The sequence below is a fragment of the Perna viridis genome, chromosome 8, assembly GCF_037379345.1.
Source record: "Perna viridis isolate PV_CMFRI_1.1 ecotype Kerala chromosome 8, ASM3737934v1, whole genome shotgun sequence".
In the NCBI taxonomy this organism is placed as follows: Eukaryota; Metazoa; Mollusca; class Bivalvia; order Mytilida; family Mytilidae; genus Perna; species Perna viridis.
In genome coordinates, this window is record NC_142452.1 from 3547032 (window position 1) to 3567398 (window position 20367).

At 31.1% G+C, this 20367-nt stretch overlaps 2 protein-coding genes and 1 non-coding gene across 9 annotated transcripts in view; 2 read left to right on the plus strand and 1 right to left on the minus strand.

Annotated features, from left to right (window-relative positions):
- Positions 1-464: 464 nt before the first annotated feature.
- On the plus strand, positions 465-8615 carry LOC148608977 (uncharacterized). Of its 3 annotated transcripts, none has more exons than XM_088540696.1 (4): positions 465-587; positions 3124-3271; positions 4324-4523; positions 5624-8615. In XM_088540696.1, the coding sequence occupies exons 2-4, from the start codon at positions 3142-3144 to the stop codon at positions 7124-7126; spliced, it is 1833 nt and encodes a 610-aa protein (XP_088396822.1). In that variant the 5' UTR covers positions 465-587; positions 3124-3141; the 3' UTR covers positions 7127-8615. The 3 variants fall into 3 exon arrangements, with proteins under 3 accessions (XP_088396822.1, XP_088396824.1, XP_088396825.1); XM_088540698.1 differs by lacking the exon at positions 465-587 and adding an exon at positions 588-722; XM_088540699.1 differs by lacking the exon at positions 465-587 and adding an exon at positions 732-865.
- A 1807-nt stretch (positions 8616-10422) lies between these two features.
- Trnastop-uca (transfer RNA opal suppressor (anticodon UCA)) lies at positions 10423-10509 on the plus strand. Its single transcript has one exon. It is a non-coding gene; the product is annotated as a tRNA-Sec (tRNA).
- Positions 10510-12193: 1684 nt separating this feature from the next.
- LOC148608979 (CD151 antigen-like) overlaps positions 12194-20367 on the minus strand; it is a 31644-nt gene continuing 23470 nt past the window's right edge. For all 5 annotated transcript variants that reach the window (XM_088540700.1, XM_088540702.1, XM_088540701.1 and 2 more), the window contains 3 exons: positions 17212-17370; positions 16804-16887; positions 12194-16317 (listed from right to left, as the gene is read on the minus strand). In XM_088540700.1, the coding sequence (XP_088396826.1) occupies positions 16237-16317; positions 16804-16887; positions 17212-17370 (324 nt within the window). In that variant the 3' untranslated portion in view covers positions 12194-16236. The remainder of the gene's footprint in view (positions 16318-16803; positions 16888-17211; positions 17371-20367) is intronic.

Sequence of the window (20367 nt, forward strand, 5' to 3'; positions counted from 1 at the left end):
CAGGAGGCTAATCAAATGTGAATTCCTATATAACGTACGGGATGTAATCACTTTTTTCATAAAATTTGCAAATAAAAATATGTTCATATTATATCTATTATTGATAAAATAAGTGCAAATGTTTGTAGGTGTTTTATCAACAGTGGAATTCCATAAAAGTAAACTCAAAATTTACCTGTCGGTTCTCTTGAGGATCACTTTCTAAAAATAGAATTCAAATCAGATAAAAATAGCATTCATTCGGGACACCACTTGTTGATTTATCATTACATTATTTTTAACCTTCATCGTCAACTTAAAATCCACAAAAGTTTTATTGTAATTCAATTAATTTGTTGATTTTTTTTACAATATTCAAAGGATGAAAAACCGCAAATCTGCGCACAGAAATTCCTGTATGTGCCTCGCACCTGACGGTGAAATCTTTGATGCGCTTGTATCAGAAGGAGATAATCATGAATTCAAGCGTTTGTTAGATCGAGATTTTTTCTCTGGCCGGGCTGCCTCGGTGCTTTCCGTGACGAAGACCCCAGAAAGAAGAAAAACGCAAAATTCCACTTATTGCGTGGCTTTCGGACTCCACTTGTGTAGGTATTCCGAAAGATGCCGATTACAATAATGCTATAACATAGTCAAAACTTTCACATTTTTAACGAAAATGCAACTTAAATCACTAATCCTATGCCCAAACAACATGCCCTTGAAAGGAGGAAATCAAAATGGTGGGCGTCATATTTGCTTCCCGCGCCTGCTAGGTGTATTTACTCTTTTGAGCGGGAATAATATTCGGAAATGTGTATTTTGGCTGAATTATAGCTTTGGATAAATCAAATCGTTCATCGAATCATGCAAGAATTTTAGACAGGTTTCTTAAAATACTCAGCACAACGACAACGTGCTGGTGTAAAGTGTAATTAAGTTACAAGTATCAAGACTATACAAGAGTAACAGTTTCTGTGATATTCGGAGCTGGTTCAGTCTTGTAGGAGTATGAAATTCCTGGTTTGCCTATTCACCATCAATTCACAAGGACATTTATACATTATTTGATAAATATTTGTGTTATCTTGATAATTCTTTTACATGGTTTCTCACTTTCTTCTATAAAAATTATGCCCAACTCAAATGAAGGTTGGAACTGAGATTAAATATATGGTTTTATCGGTCCCAGGTTTGAAGTATAGAATAAAATAGGTTTGAGGGGAAAAGTTTTTTTTTTCAATACTATTATTTTACTATTATTTATGTTGCTACAAGATTGAAGTCATCACTACAGAAGTTTTATGGTCGTTATCATGAACTCGTGGATTGTTATGGTGTATCCATCAGCACTATGAAAACTGATATATTCAACGGGTCATAGTTTTCCTTTCCTTGTTTGTCTACCCCGGACTTGACTTTTTATGAGCAACTCTGTGGGTGTTTCTAGAAAAGCAAAGACGCCTACCCTACCGGTGCACCTGGTCCATGCTCCCAGTTTTTATTGAGTCCGAGTTGCTCATTTACTTTTGTTACTTTGTATGTATGATTTTAGTTACTTTATGTTCTTTGTTGTGTATATCTGTTTTCCATGTCTGGTCTTTGTCCCTGGATTACATTCTTTTGATTACATCTATAACCTTGGTTCCCTTGATTACTCTTACATACAAATTAAAACTAAACCTGTCATGTTTGTAAGTGTATTCAGAGATGTAGAAGTCTATACATGTACATGCTGCAGAAACACTGTATCAAGTATATTTATATTACATGTATAAAATTAGATCTGTAAAAGAGATTAGCTAGACAGTGAAATCATGCTTTATCACCAGCTGTAACCCGTATCCAAAGTCCAATCAAATCATTCGTAATAGAAACTCTTCGATATAACTTACAAAGTGGCTACACATAATGTCTTTTTTTTTTCAGTAAAGACTAAGCAGAATCTACAGTTATCATTTTTGCTTATATTGCATAATTTGTGACATCATACAACTTTCAGTTACTATATTGGATCATCCATTACCTCGTATTATTGTTTACCTTTCCACAAACATTTTATGTTAAATTGATTTTCATTGGTGCTTCTCACCAATTGGAATTGGCTGGACGATACCTGCTAAATGTGAATGAGTGATGTCAGGGGTTTGAGGGAGTGAGGGTGGACTCAAAACCCTGACTTGGGAGGATGTCTGTGTTACTGCCAGTGATGAAGTTTCTCCCATAGTTGAAAAAGTATTATTGAACACATATTCAAGTTCAAGAAATGCACATGTAGCAGTGTTAAGTCGACTCACCACAAAATATTGATGACATAATATCCCAATATAAAAGGATCACAGACCAGGGAATAAAATATCATTTCTGTTGATATAAAATACTACAATTCTTATTTTCTTTCCTTCTGACAGCAAGTTTATTTTAAAACTAAAACTTGTTCACAGTTTAAACATAAATCAATAGTTTTATCTGTTTTCCATGTCTAGTCTTTATCCCTGGATCACATTCTTTTGATTTTCACTAGAATCTTGGTTCCCTTGATTACTCTTTCAAAGAATATTGTGTATTATCATGCAGTTCAAATTGGTGAAAATGTACACAATGCAAGTATTGAATGATTTCAGCAGTTCTCGGACTCAGCAGTGAGTTTTCAAAGTTGGCTGGTTAATGTTACAGCTGCTTCTCTTTAATTACAGGTCTATGCTAAAAATTTGGGATAAAAAACTTTGATATTCCTCTGATGATTGCTGATTGTAACCTGAAAGATCAATATTCTATTGCATCTTAACTCTGATTTGTGACTATAAATTTTAGCTTTTATCATGAAATTGTAACATTTAGAAAGAACTAACAATTACTGATTATGACATGGCTGCAAAATTGCTTTGAAATTGAAATTGTATGACAACTCCTAATAAGAGTAACCTCCAAGAAAGCCCCAAACGAACAATTTTTGCTGCTTTTAATTTCTGTATTGTAAACCATTCAATTAGGAAGAATTAAATGAATTAAATCTAATGATAGTTCTTACAAAAGATACTTATGTACATGCATTGTCCTTGAAAAGGGCAAAGTATTAGCTTGCTTCATTGTAGGTTGAATGCCAAACATTTGTCACAATTTTTGTGTCAATCTATATTTTAGAGTTAATGGTGAAGTACCATGACTACTGTAGAAATCACAGCTCCTGTAGGAGGAGACACAAGACTTCTCAATCTGCGTGTTACACCAGAACAAGAAATTGCTATCTATGCATTTTTCCAGATCAATGGTTGGACAATCATCACAGAAGGTAACAAATGGCTGTATAGAGCTAAGTATGCCAGCACCTGCTAAAATACAAGTTACACAGTTTTTCATGGAAAGAAAAATTAAAGCATACACTATTTATACTTATGCAGGGATTAAAATTTTGACAATTTTTCTTTTTATGACATTCAGTTACATTCAATGCAATTATTGATAATTTTATAACATTTTATACAATTTTAATAGAATTTCTTATTTAGATTAAGTAAGATAGCTAGAATGTGTTACATGTGTATTGACCTTTGGCCTCTCTCATCGTATGATAGCTAAATGTATGAAATTTTTTTGTTGTTGTTAAAGATACAAAAACTATATAGAAAATATCTTTCTTGATATTACAAATTTACCTCCTGTCAAACGGAAATCAGGTTTTCAGTGCTTTAAAAGTTAAAGGTCAAATTGGTATTGATAACCCTTAAGATAGATCATTATAACTTTATACCTAATACTTTTTGTAGAAAGATTTTCCTATTTTTTCTCATAGATGACCTTATACGAACATGCTCATAAATTTAAGAATGAAAAATAAAGGTCACTTAACTTAATTTCAAGATAATTAAGCCTTAATAGGCGCTGTTTTACAACATTTATATAGATTTGTAGTGAATTTTCTCCGTTTTGCGTACATGTGCTATTAAAAAACTGGTATATAAAATTTTTTAAAAATTTATATACAGAACACTTGTCTGATATTATTTCATTTTAAAAGAGACAATTTGGGGTCATCGACCCTTTTTCTTGTGATATTAAACTAACTAAATTCCCAATACATTTCTATGGAACATTTTCCTGCAAATTTTCTTCTCATTGAAAGTAATGTTTGTAATTTACCTTGTATAAGTTAATACCAAAAAATCTTCTTGAGTGATTTAAAAACATTTTTTGGCATCATTTCACACATTATTTGCTCACAGAAAATACAAACTTCTGTATGATGTAGCAAAAAAAATGCTCCTTAATATAGAGTTGATCTACCTTTTGATTTGATGAATTTAAGTTAGTAATTTCAAAGAAATTGAATTGATTTGGTTTCAGAAGTGCCAAAGAAATGTGAAGGTTGTGGTGTGGGAATAAATGGTGGTACAGATCCTCCTACCTGTCATATCTGTCAGAAGGCTATTGATAGTGCTGAGGCAATACTGGAAAATTCTAATGAAGAGGAAGAAGAAGAAGCAAATGAGGAAACAGCTGAAACAGTTAATGAACAACAACAAAATCAACCTACAATTATTCAGGTGTCTAGATAAAAAATAAAGATTAAAGAATTTTTACTTTTTAATTAGACATGTTTTTGACAAAACATTTGACTTAAACAATACTAGTTTTACACTTTCTTTCGAATCTTTGGGAAAGAAATTATAGACAAACAATTCTGGACTAACTTGCTTTTGAATTACATGGGCTTACCTTAAATGTTAGCAGTGAATATCAGGGAGCGTGGAATTATATGGAAAAATAAATTAATCCTAAGTTCTTGCAAAATACTTGTTAACTTTTCTTTGTAAAACCTAAAATTTAAAATTATGGAAGGAATAGGAACATTTGTTGTTACAATTTGTTTTTGTTTTTTTTTTGTTGGAGGGAGGGGCTAAACTTTGAAATGACCACTGTAACTTTCGTATTGATGCACCAATGACTTTGTTACATTAATTATCTAACACCATGAAGAAAAAATAAATAATAGAAAAATGATATTCCTCACAAAACACATTTTAAAGACACCAATCTCTTGCTTATCTGACATTATGACATTCTTGACAATATGGATGTTTTGTGATGGTACAATGTATAACTAGTAAAAGCAGACTTAATGTTATTTATACACTACTCTTGTCATTTCACATTTAGGATTAAAATAAAGCTAATCAAATAAGTCTACCGGTAATGGCTTTGCTGTCTGCTCATATATTTTGATTTTACCTTAACTTACTTGGTCCAGGGATATTGAACTATTTTGAGGAATGTATTTTGTCCACAAGTAGGAAATGCTTAGCTATTAAAAAACATCATTTTAGGATTAATACTGTTTTTATCATTGAAAAGCTGATAAAGATGTTATCTGAGTGTGAATATATCAGCTCATTGTATGTAACATGTAACGAAGGAAGTTTTCTTACACTTCTAGGATCTGACTTACATGTGTATTTTTTTTTTCTATATTTTCAATTCAACTGATATTAGATAGAAGTTTATGTAGAAAAAACAAAAGTAATTGAATGAAAATGTTAATATAAAAACAAAAAATTATTGCTATCATATTGTCAGAGCTTTTGCACAAAAACCTACTATGTTGGTATATAATGTAATATCATTTAATTATAATTTGTATTTATAGGTACAGGATGCAAATGGAAAGAAGATAGTTTATGTTGGAAATGCTATGACAGTAGCCAAACAGCCTGCTCCTCCTCCACCTGTGAAAACAGAGATTGTTACCACTAACAGCGTTGGTACAGAAACAAGGCCTCCGTACGCCATTGCTCCTAAGATTTACAATGTCAACAATAGCTCAGAAAACCGACCCTACAAATGTGACCATTGTGGGAAAAACTTTCGTAAAAAGTCACATGTTGTTGCTCATGTAAGATATCACAATGGTGAAATTCTACCAAAATGTAATGTTTGTGGAAAAGAATTCCTTTACAAGCATAACCTAATTTCCCACATGACAATCCACTCAGGGGAGAGACCATTCCACTGTACTGAATGCCAGAAAACATTCCGACGTAAAGATGATCTTCAAGTCCACATGAGAACTCACACAGGAGAAAGGCCTTATGTATGTGACATATGTGGTAAAGCCTTTACTACACAGAACCAACTTCCAAAACATAGGAGGACACATACTGGAGAAAAACCTTATGAATGTGAACTCTGTAAGAAGTGTTTCCGAACCAAACCTCATCTAGAGAAACATTACCGAACACACAGTGGTGAAAGACCATTTGCTTGCGAAGAGTGTGGTCGTGCTTTCTCCCAGAATGCACATTTAATGGCACACATGAGAATACATACTGGTGAACGTCCTTACAAATGTGACATGTGTGATAAGGCATTTAAGGAAAGTAAGACACTGAAAAAACACAAACTAATTCATGAAAATGGTATGCCTTACATCTGCACCATTTGTGGAAAAGGATTTCTACGTTCTCAGAATCTTGATGTTCACATGTGTGTACATTCCGATGACCTTCCAAAGTATAAACGCAAATTGTTGATGAAGAAAAAGCTATTGGAGGAAATAGAGGCAGAAGACGTTGCAAATGGTCTCGGTAATGAAGCCATTGAGACAGATGCAATCACTGAAGAAACCATAGCAGAAGTGGAAACTCACATTCAGGAAGCAGAGCAAGCTGGACAGATTATACAGGTACAAGAAGTAGCAGGACAGCATGCTATCAAGGAGGAAGAAGTACATAATGTTGCTGAAGTAGTAACTGACGGACAAGATGAAAACTCTATTGCAAACAGTTTACTTACTCTGGTGGAAATGATAACCAGTTCAAACCAAGATGGAAGTGTTAATCAGAGCAGTAGTAATGTCGACTTGTCAAATGTACAAATAGCTACATCTGCCAATGATCAAAATATCATCATTACAACATCAGAGGGTGCTCCAATTAACACACAGGAGACCGTCATGGAAGATGATGTTATTCAAGAAGTTAAAACAATCTTTGTTGATGAGCAGGGTAGAGAGATAGGAACTAGTAATGAAAATGTTGTCATCACATCAATGGGTGACCAAGCCGGAGCAGAACAAGTCGTTGAAGGTGTACCACAATATGTTGACGGCAACACTTATGTCATGGAAGTTGAATACGTCGAACAACAGTAGACAATTAACTGTCTCCCGGTCAATTCTCTTGGCAGTTATTTTGTGTAAAGCTTTATTGTACATACAGATATGTGTAATTTAAAAGAAGAAAAAGATTTTCACAATTAATTCAACATTTTTTTTTAATAGCATATTGATCTAACTTTCATTGACTTATCATATTTACTATTTAAACCTTTTCAATACTTATTGAACAAACTCAGAATTTTTGTGTAGATGCAACAAGTCTATGAAAGGATATAGAATAATGCTGTGGAAGACTTAATCTTTGTAGGTTCCAGTTGTAAGCAAATTAAATTTCCAAAACAAAAAGTAAAATTACTGTGAAAAACTTTGATACTCTATTAAAATCAACAAATTCAAATATCAGCACAAAAGTCTGTGAAAATTGATACCCACAAGTTCCACCACTGTACATGACTTCCCATTATTGGCAGTACAGTGGTGTTGAATAAATATAGTTTGAAAGTGTCTTCAATTCTCTTCACTTCGTAAACAAATTATACTTAAGGCTAAATAAAATAATATGTCTGTTTCCTGCTGCCATCCTACCTATTTTTTTGTGCCTGCCCTAAATTATTTATGGCCGTTTATTGGGCTTGTACGGTTAAATTCTAGATTGTATTCCCCTAAACTCAATGTAAAATGATTTTGAAAAATGAAATAATTTTCCGTACCTTCCTACCCTATTTTTTTTCTTGCTGGTAGCAGAAGCAAGACTATTATATATTTTATGTCTTAAGAGTAAAAAAACCTACACTATAATGAAGGGAAATGTGTTACCTTATGTTAAGGTTATTATTAATGTTAACTTTCTAATTAATTTCTCTTTCCACCAGTTATTTGTTGTTATGTTTGGATATTTCTATTCAGTGAATGCACATTTTAGCATGTTTGTGGTTCAAGCATAATCATTGATTGGTCTTGTGTACTGTTGATAAGCAATGTTTTGATAACAATGTGGCAGGTTAAACTAATGGTTATATTCAGTCATACAGATCTTTGGCTTAGGAGAAAAAAATGTGAAGATTTATTCCACAAGTGCTGGATACCTGGCAACAATGTTTTTACTTGTTATATGGGATTAACAGTATGACATCGTTTCATTTTATTGTTGAATTTACAATGAATTCCTAATTTGTTTCCATTTAAAGATTATTGTGTTTAGTATTGATGAATATTCTGAATATGAAAAACATGCTGTACATGTGGAATACATCCCATACTTTATTTACAAGCTAGCTTTAATGACATATATGTACATGTAACCAATCTACCATCCAACAGTGGTTTTGTTTAAACAACATATTTTATGTGCTTAGAACAAAATGGATTGGACAAATATTTAGTGTTATTTTCTATGTACAATTCATAGTTATACACTCTATACAGTATGTGTATAAAACACTGTTTGTAAATACTCTAAATATGCATTGGACTTATTATGTTATGATTGTGTTAATACTTAATTAAAATCTTTTTGTTCAGAGTGTTTAGTTGATGAGATAAACCCAACAACTGAAATGTTACAGATATTCTGAGAGATAGAAAGACAATTACTTACATTGAACCAATCAAAAGGAATTCATTTGATGCTCTTTTCTGCCCAAAAAGATATTTTTTGCTCCTATCAAATTTTAAGTAGTCTCAGTCACAGAAATTTGAGTGTGGTATCAAAAAAGTGAAGGAATACAAAAATAAAGAGAGAGAAAAAATTAGACTGCTGTGATGATACAAGACCAAATAGATATAAATTTTCTTGGTTCATTGAAAGACATAAATAGAAATACCAAAGGTACAGATAATGGGAAATCCTGTTACAAAACATCAAACAAGGAAACAACAAAAAGCCATGATCAAGTAGCACAAAAAACTTACAACTTTACACAGTTAATTAAGATATTACAATCAAATTGAATAAAAAATTGCATTTTGTTGATGTCTACACAAAAAAAATATTGATCACTAAAAATATGCCACTAAAGCTGGTAAAGATAATTTAGCTCTCCTGATGTAGAACTTCAATGATTCTGTATTCTGTTGTACTTTAATAAAAGTTTGTTAGTAATGGTTTTCTACTTTCAAGAACTTCATGAAAAGTACAAGGTTGTTTCTGGTTTAAAAGATGTACAATAGATATACAGTGATCTGTTCAACATGTACTATACACACCTCATTCTAAAACATTGCAACAGACTGATCTATCAAATCTCATAAAAATTTGTATGTCTGTAGGTAAATGGAATCCAAATATTTCTTGAAATTTTTGACATGTGACTTTATAATACACCTGTTTTGAAAAAAAAGTTGAATTCTTGAGTTTGGTACAATGTCACATAGACAGTTTAGCAGAATAATTAAAAAAAAAAGGAAATAATGGCTCTCCTGATTGGATATGTTCTGCATGGAAGACAATTACTATTACAAAGAGAACTTCTAAAGAAAGATTAATACATCAGTATTTTTTACAAATTGACCACATTCATTCATTGAGCCTCAGTTTCTGTATATGATTGTAAGTTTGTTAAGTAGCGTATGGACCAGTTCAGTATTTGAATTTTCACTGCAAATTAGTGTCTATTTAAAAAAGGAAATCTAGATTTAGTGGTTGATAAAATATGTCCAGTTTAAAGGAAGCATGAACAATTTAAACCTATAACATCATATCATTTATTTGTTTCTTTAGGTTTTGCTTAATTCTACATCTACCATCATTTTTCAAGTTAGAGTGTGCAATAAAATTAAAGTTAATTATTAAGATGGCATATTTCACAGTTGGTTCCCTCACATGTTCATAATGTTCTAGTAATACAATTTTCACTACAAGCATTTTGCTTATTTTTTTTTATTGTTTAAAACAGTCGAAACATGGAGAAAATGTATAAAATGACTCAAAAGAGACATCATTAATTCATTCAGTTCTTAGTCACATTTAAAGAAGCTGTAACATCTGTTACAAAATTGATATGGATTAAATTATCATATCATTGTCATTATTATTATATAATCTTGAACATCACTTTATCTCAAAGTTCATATTTGTAGCTGTCAGGGGCAGATAACTTTTTTGAATAATGTTTTTACTGTAAAATAATTTTCACATACATTTCAAATAATAACGACAAATAATAATAAAAAAATAGCATTAAAATTATATATAAGCATATTTGATACAAATAAAAGGCAATTTAGCGGTAATACGTAAAATTTTGCACTTCAGTTAATTTTTTAATACCTTTCTTACAATTTGGGTTTCTAAGTGCCAATATATAAAAAAATGAACCCTCTCTATAAATGCCGGGATGAACCTCAGTGGTCTGGGGTGCAGGCTTCAAACCTGTAGCTGATTAGCGTCAGAGTGGTTCAATTCCACCTTTCCGGCGAATATGTTATGGCTGAATATATGTTATGGCTGAATAGCGGAATTTTTATGGTGATATAGGTATAAAACTTGAATGATAATGTGATCACTGGAAGTCAGTAAAAGCGTACTTCAACGGTAACAAATTTCCGATTTGGTTCTCAAAATACCTGCAAAATGGGGCTCAAATATCTTTGATAAAGGATGTAAAATGATCATTAGTTGGTAGCATCTAGAAAATAATTATAAATCAAATATATCAACATTTTTTTAGTTCTAGTTGCTGCTGTAAAAAAAATATATTTTCGCGTTTGTGCTGAAAAATTTTCGAACTCAACATAAAATTCTAGCCCCCCCCCCCCCCAACTCTTCTGGAAGAAAGTGGTCTGTATTAAGACTGCAATTAATTTCGTTGAACCAGTTTTAAAATGCTTCTTAATGGCCCCTTATTCATGAATAGGTGGAGTCATAACCTCTAAAATTAATACCAACATTTCTATTTTGTTACGGAACCTTGCTGTAAAACTTCGTCAAGATTCATCAACTAATATTCAAGATATCACACACACACACACACTCAAAACATGTTCACAAACAAAGATGTTAACCGAACTGTACCATTATATGACTGCGTAACTTTTACTATGCCAAAATATCATAAATGAAACACTTAAATGTTTTTTTTGTTGAAAATAGTAACATTTGAGGATAGCCTACAGATAATACATAGTGCTTCAAAAATTGGAAAGGAAGTATATATTCATTTTATTTAATTCTGAGTTTTTCTTTAGAAGTATAAATAAATAATGTATATTGTTATAAAATTATATAATGTGTATTTCTAAAGTACATTAAGATAATTCCAATCCAAAATTGTGCATCCAATACAAATTATCTCCCTTGGCAAGTTCTTCTATAATGCATTGATGTATGAATGAAATACTTTTTTTTATGTTCACTCTATGAAGGCATGTGTGTACCAAGTTGTTTGAAAATGAAAATAGACAACATTAAGATTAATTAAACATTAATTCACAAGTAGCAGAGGAAGCTTTTACATAAAACTCTTCAAATATCAAATTTAGTGACTGTCTTTTTCTCCCTATTCCATACATATGAGCAATTTGGTAAGAAATAGAAAATACTTAACATTCAAGTGTTTTATGAGAAGACATTTAAACATATTGTTTCTTTTTTATATTGTATATGTATATGATGTTATTTTTCTTTGTTCTTTAAATTCAAAAGCTTTTGTCCCATCAAGATGTGTGATCCTTCCATTCAGTAAAACCATTCATAAAATAAGAAGTTTATGACTTGACATTTGTTTACATCATTCAAAATCAGCATATCGAAATATATCCATACGACACTGATGCCCTAGCCAACACTTCATTCAAACAATGAAGTTAGCAGACCGTTAACACATGACCAAAATCATACAAGTACGGCTCATCAGGCTGAATTATTACCATCAAGGTTTTCAAATTTTATGAAACTACCTCACTATCACAGAGATAGAATTCATCTCTGAGCCAATTCATCAATTATTTGTAGTAAACACTCCTAAGAAAATGTGATAATAACCCACATCCAGATATAAAAATCCAAAAGGTACATTGGCTGAGGTTTTATAATTGTTGATGTTTTCTTCCCATTGATCCACAAATTAATACAATCTTTATGACAATAACAACAAAGACCAATTTGCTATATTTTAAACATATTTTATTTCATAAAATTTGAAAATCAAAATAGACAACCAGTTACAGGTGATTGTAATGTATTATAATATGAATACTAACAATTCTAAATAAAACCTAGTCTCCAGTGACAATAAATGTAATACCGTATGGCAGGTTATTTTGGAGGGTGTAAAACTGGGCTAATTTAAGACAAAAAGGTATAGAAAAATAATTTCTAATTTTGAGGGATACTAAGTGGTGCACTGAGTACTTAAACCCAGAGTAAATATATTGCCAGACTTATTTTGGAATTTTTAATAGAGAGATCACAAAATAGGCCAAAATTATTAGCTATACAGTACTAAAATCAATAAAAGTCTCATCAGTCAAAGAAAACAAATAAATCATAAAATAACTCTTTTAAAAAAAGGACTTAAACCACTTTGTTATAAAAATATCTTCTCATCCTTTCAAAAATAAACTTCCTTTAATGCATATTTAATGCATATTCATATACAAAGCTCCAGAACTGGTAATAATTGATATATGAATGATAAAACCAGTGCTTATAAAAACATTGGTTTGTGAATTTCTACATACTAGCATGCCTGGTATATCATGAAGTTAATTTTAGCAGAGCGTAATGTTATTGATGTACATGTAATAATATTAAAGTTAAGGACTTATGAGTCAAACTATCATTGCACTATATTAGGAACTAAGGTTTATTATGCCTTTTAATTATTTATTGTAACAACCTGATGTATTGACTCCTTTAAAAAATACTGAGTGTACAGTGACTGTATATAGAAGTGTCAGTTGGTGGCAAATAACTTCAAATGGTTTCAGACAGAATGGCTTGAACATTTTATATGAAAAGCCAGATTATGAGAGTACTGCACATTGCATTAGATAGTCCCCTAATGGCTAATAATTGTGTCAGAAATTGACTGATACAACAAGAATTTCAATTTGAACATACTAAGGTACTCATTTGATAATAGCAAATATCATCTAGCAGAAATAAATCACAGAATATGTTATTTTACAAAATTGACCAAGTTCAAGACCTAGAGTTTTGTCAAACTTGACCAAGTTCAAGACGTAGAGTTTTGTCAAACTGTTTTTAAGAAGGAGCAAATATTAACTTGACTTGTAACCAATAATAAAATCATCTCAATGTCGGGCAGTATCTTTAAGAAGTTTAGAAATGTGCTATTTTTAAGAAAATTATTACTGGAAAGTCAATGGTCTATGATATCATAAAAAGTATTTAAGCAGAAATGTATTAAGATATGATTTGTACACTAACAAATCAGAAATTATAATCCAATAGTCCCCTTTAGTCTTTAAAGGATTGACCACTTTTTCTTTAAATGCTTCATTATAAAATTTTACACGAGTTACAATCGTAAAATAAAAACAAAATTATGATCAATGAATGAACAAAGAACAACTGAATGATAATTGAGACAGTAACAGAAAACAACATACAACTAAAACTCACAGATAAAAGTTTGCTCACTACAATATCATAATAAACACATAACAATGATTTGCACTACTGAAATTATTTTCTTCCACAAATTTATAGTCAAAGCATCTTTAAACAAGGGAGGTATTACATCATCAGTATTAACAAGATACAAGTGGATTGTATTATTGCACATAAAGGTAAATGGGAACATGCCTCTAAGTGTTGGTCTTGGTAAGAATCAGGCAGTGGGTGAAACATGATATGAAATTATCCAACACCTTGACAGTGTAATCTGACTATTTGTACCATCAGAAACTAGAAGTAAAGACCAGATTTTCCAAACAATTTGGTAAAATGAGTTATAATTTCATTGCAATTCATAAATTTCACTACAACTGAACATTTCAGGGGCAGACAACTCTTTCAAAATCATCAATTTTCTAACATTCAAATGGCAATTTTTCATAAATATATATTCAGTGATTCAGAGATAAAAAAGTGGTTATTTCAAAAAGAAAAGACTTCCTAGTATATTGTCAGATCAGATCAGTCAGGTATTGAAATTGAGTTTTTCCCATTTTACCTGATTTTTACAAAGATTTGTTCTTAAGGTAGATCATACCTAATATTTCTAGTAGATTAAATTTCCTAGTTTTTCTCAAATATGACCCTGAATGAACATACTTTAGAATTTTAATGTTAAAAAACATAGGTCACCATACTTGATTTTGAGATACTTGAGCCTTATTAAAGCCAATATTTTACTACATTTTATATGGTTTCAATATTTTTGCAAACTTCTAAAAAAAACTGGTAGATAAATTATATAACTTTAAATAAAGTACAGACATTCTTTCATATTTCAAAATGAAACTTGGAGGTCACTGAACTCTTTTCCTTGCAACATTAAAAAAAAGAAAACTAAAATTCCCTACACATTCAACAGATCATTTTTTCACAAATTATATTCCCTTGCAAAAAGGCTTTTTTTAAAATAATGTTTTTAATTTTACCATTCTTTTTTTTATGTTAAAAATTCATTTGAAATGATTTAGATATATTATTCTAACATCATTTTAAAAATTATTACTTTATAGATAATACATGTCTGTATGATTTTGCATGATCCATCATGTAATAGGTATGATCTACCTTAACTGGTGCACATTATTGGCAGATTAGGTTAAAATTATCATAACCAAAACATTCAAGTTTAAATAAATGCTTGTCTTAAATTCAATGACTAAGATTGTCAATCAAAAGAAAAATTCCATGAACTATAAGCTTGGTTTGATTCCTATCTGTTCCAAAAACAATTTTGACAGGAATATATGTTTAAAATAAAACACTACATACAAAACTTATTATTCATTATCACTTAGTTATTTTTTATCAAAAGCTAAATCCCATATTAATTACCTCCCTTTACACAATGTTACACTATGACACACATATATATATGAAAAAAAAAAGACTTCTTTTCACATTAACATATCTAACTAATTAATGACAACTGAATGATGTAAGAAAAAATTATTACAACAAGACAAACACATTCTATGAAACATTAAGGAAGACAAGATTATAAGACGTTCAGAAAGACTGGCCACTAAAATCATCAGGTGATAAAAAGACAGAGATTCAACAAATAAAATTGCAACATGACAATACAGTACTGGTAATCTACAACTAATTTCATTTATAAAAACAGCTTTTTCTAAAATGCTGATGAATAAATTCTATCACAATAAAACTAACTAATAATAAATACAAACTGATTTTATATGGCACAAACAACCATAGCTGGTAAAATTGTAAATGACAAAAAGTCTGAATCAAAGTGATATACTTCCTTTTACTAGTTATCAGCCCTGCAATTTAGTGAAAATGTTTGCTTTTCCCACAAATTTCAGTCTAAGGACATAACAGTTTTCATAATGTGTCTAAATTATGTCACAATCTATTGTTTCTATCCAAATTCCAGAGAAATTCCAAGAAGTTTTCAAAGTTAACAGACATATTGGTCACAAGGTTCAACAAACTAAATATTCTAGTCAGAAGTCGTCTTGATATGATGGACTTTCTTGGTTGTCAACAGATGTGGCCAATAATCCTTCCATTAAATAAATTATGAAATCAGGTTTTTAATTAATTTGACATTTTAGAAATCAATATCTAAGTGAACTACAACAAAGTTTTTGATATCACAGTAAGAACTTATCTATTTATAACACATATTTAGTTTATAAGACTGGAATACCTCTTTTAAAATCAATATTAAGACTCTATTTTAATGTAATTTTCATTGTTCCTCATAAAAACTACAATTTCGTGAACAACTTTTCAGCATTTTATAATTCTCACAGCTTCACTGAGAGTAACTTATTCAATGGAGCCAGGTATCTTTAACTTGCAAAACAATAAGTATAATGATTTCAAGTAGCTTTCTTTATAGAAAAAGATCAACTTCAAACAGTGATTTGAAGTTGCTAGGGTCCTGCTGGCAAGAATGAACATCTTTGGTCCCATCATGTACATCATGGATTTGTCCACCATTCATTTAAAATCTCTCACTTGTTTTCTGTCTTCAATACACTGAACTGGAATATGAGTGTTTCCGAGTCCTGAACTTTCTGACTAGACAGCATGAGAATATAATGCCTATCAACTGAAAAATTAATGTATACAAACATATAAAGAAGTTTTAATATCGCAAATTTGATCCCAAGTGCTGAAAAACCCAAATAATTAACAAGTGTTCCATTCACAAGCTAAATATTCCAATGTTCTTTACACCAGTAATATTTTGGTTATTTAGTGATTGATTATCCTGTTCAGTATAAAGAGTTCTTGGAACCAGTAATCATATTTTGGTTACTTAGGATCAGTAATTGATTATGTAGTATAAAGAATATTCTCATCAATTTATTGTCAATTTTATTCTTAAATTCTATGAGATGCTTCTTTTGGCCCCTTTTGGCCCATAATTCTAAAACAGTTGGGCCATAACCCCAAGATTCAATACCAACCTTCCTTTTGTGATTTGAATCCTTGTTGAAAATTGTGTAAAGACCAAACAAATAATATTGAAGAAAACCAAGTGTCTACAGACAGACCTGAACAATACAAAATCCTAATTCTCCTGGAAACTTACCTGAACAACACAAAGTCCTAATCCTATACCACCTATAAGTACTAAGGAACTTTTTGTATATTTTTCTAATGATTTACTGCATCCCTAGAAATACAAATTTCAGATTTATCATTAAAATATATCCCATATCATACATTTACAATCAAAACAGTGGCAAAACCTTAAGTCTTAAAAATTATGAGCTTTTTAAGCCAAAGCACAGGTTTTTAAGAATTCTTTTTTACATTAATACTCTCTTTAAGGTTTTATCTTTATACTTTATTTCAAGATCTTAGAGTTTATGTTTAAAATTAACTCAGGTGCCTATCAGGCCACACCCTTATTCAAATTTTAATCAGGATTCTTTAAGTATATGAATATTATTCTGTTTGTTTCTCTTTGAGTAAAACCAGAAGACATTATCCATACCTGAGGGTTTATATTTGATGGACTGGTACCAAATACAGCACACCCTGGTGATACACTGATACAACAAGAGTCTGGTACCATTCCTTGGTAGGAGGCATTAGATTGGATCCATCTAGATTTCTCCCAGTTCTCAAATTCTGTTGCTCCACAACAATGGAACTAAAATAATAATAAGTTATGGAAACATTTCCATCTCTGAGGTAGGCACGAAAAATAATTGTAAGAGAATTGTAGTACAAAATGACATGAATTAAATGACAAGAACTTATAAATAATAAAAAAAATTACTGGTGAAACAAATAGAAGGCTTCATAGAGCTCAGCATGATATGACCACAGCAGTTAAATTCTGTTTACTTGAGGCATGTGCAGAGACAATATTATTTTTTTGACATACTAAACATAGAGCTTACAATTCAGTATGGACACAACAACTCATTTGGACACAATATTGCATAATATTTTGAAATTTAATTTAAGTATGACTTTCTGCTTCAGGATGCATTCATCAATCATTTTGTACCTCATTATCTCAAATATAGTAAATGATAGGGTTAATTTGGTAAGCATATGTCTTAAAGCTCTTGTATTGAGGCAGGTATTTTCATATGGAATCCAATAAAAAAAATTCAAGTCCAATTTTTGGGGCATGGTCCCTTTTGGCCTCATATAACTTGAAAACTGTAAGAAATATCTGAAATCTGATTGAAAAATGCAAGCAGGGATTTCAGGAGAATCTAATAAAAAAAATCTTAAAAAATGCACCAAAAATAAAAAAGACAATTTTTTGGGGGTGGCCCCCTTTGGCCCCTTACAATTTGAAAGCTGTAAAAGATTCTAGAATCTGATTGAAAAACACAAGGAAGGACTTTTGTGAGGAATTTAATTTAAACAATTCTAGATGAGACCAGAAATACACAATCTATAGTAAAGGAATAAGAAGAAAAAAAATAGTTGTTTCTTGCTTGGCTCAAGTCACAACCAAAAAAATAAATTCCAGTCTTCCTTTTGTGGTGTGGCACCTCGTAATACAATTCCAAAAAGATTCATTCAATAAAAGTTAAGTTATTGTCTGGACATCAGGAAAAGTAAATAAAAAATGCTCAAAAAATTTGGCACTATCATAACAAATGGTCCGTTTTCAATGAATGAATTTCCTTGGCCGTTTATGCCTTTTTTAAAAGAGTAAAACTTCATAACATGGAAACGTAAAATTTGACATTTATACAAATCGGAAGGCAGCTTACTTCAATAGGTATGAAGAATTCACCAAAGTTTCATAAAAGTTAGTAAAAGTGTTGTTGAGTTATTGTGCGAAAACTTGAAAATTCCCCTTTTTTTAAGTATAAAAATTCATAACACGGAAACGAATAATCTGAAATTTATAAACATTGACAGGGAGCTTATGTTTATAGATATAGATAATTCACCAAAGTTTCATAAAAGTAGGTGAAAGTGTTTTCGAGTTATTGTAAAGTGTTAACAACAGACAGAAGGACAGATGGACAACAGTATACCATAATACGTCCCGTCTTTTACAGGTGTATAAAAATCAATCTAAGTCTGACCATTGTGGTATTGAATATTGCAGAACAATGTCATAGACATTCCTATGCATTTGTTGGTGTTATATAGTTGAATTCCACAAATCCTTGTGTTACGCCCTTTTTTGGCCCGTAATTCTAAAAAAGTAGGGGCAATAACCCTCAAAATTTATACTAACCTTTCCTTTGTGGTTTATAACCTTGTTATAAAATATTGTAAAGATCAACTAACTAAAACTCAAGTTATTGCAAAAAAAACAACACAAGTGTCTTTGGATGACGACAGCCCCATTCAAATAGAAGACTGTAAATATTTTGCGGTTATAAAAAAAAAAAACCATCATACAACTGAGGTGAATTCAAGTATAGAAATAGTGAGAAGTTAATATCTAAATACCGAAAAACATCACACTAGACAAATCCTTGTCTCTCTAAATATCTACAACCTAATAAATTAACCATATCACAGAGACCAAGACACACTTCTATTTCAGGTTTTGATTTAAAGAAGCTAGGAATTTCAAAACATAATACAATTATGCAGACAGAATAAATTCTTTATGATTCCATGTTAGAACTGAGCATGGTGGGTCATTAGTTTAATTCATGGATGAGTCATACCAAAGGCTTTAAGCTTGGAAGCCATAACACCTAAGCCAAGAACCAGATTTCGTTAAGGCCTTATAAATATAGTTTAACCCCATCACAGACAGGTGCCGGTCCACAGTCAGGAAATATTGGTCATTAACGAGTCTTTGTGTTGTTATTTGACATTTTAGTATATCGGATCTTACTACCTATTGAACATTACACCTACCAGTCACAATAAATTAATTCCTTTAAACACTAGATGCCTATTTCCGGAGAGGTAAGATTTATATTATCCTTTATCGGAAGTGGATGTGTTTGATAATGATTTTTTTCTAATCAATATCTATCAGTAATGACCTTGCTCTTGTATCTATTCCGTGGCTTGACTTTTTCAAAACCCATTTTATTTTGAGTTTTAGTCTTAAATTAATAAACAAGAAGCTCCCATGAGCCTGAATTGCCCACCTGGTTGAATTTTGCCTTTCAAAGTCAATAAATTTAACATGAAGTTGTCCAACAATTTTGACTCAAGAAGTCTGGTACGGCTTAAAAAAGAATTTTGGAGATAAAACTACTGTCTGACCCCTACACTGTACATTCTATTTTTAGTAACGGCTGCCTGGTTTTTTTTACGCTTCAAAAATCCCCAAATCAGTTCTATGTAGGATACACCAGGGAACATTCAAGTTTGGTCCCAACTGATCAAATAATGCCAGAGGAGAAGATTTTTGAAAGAAATAACATTAAAAATAACAAAAATCATTGAAAAAGGGCAATATCTCCAACATGACTCAACAGTTTAAAACCAAACTTTGACCAGAGATAGATCTCATCATGCTGAACACTTTGGAATTTGGCTAAATTTAACGGTTTTGCAGATATATGCAAAAATCTGCTGTCTGACCCTATGTTCTATTTTTAATAATGGCGGCGATGTTTTTCGATGAATCAGAAATACCCACCTCAGTTCTATGCAGGATACCCCAAGGAACATTTATGCAAATTTTGGTTCTAATCTGTCA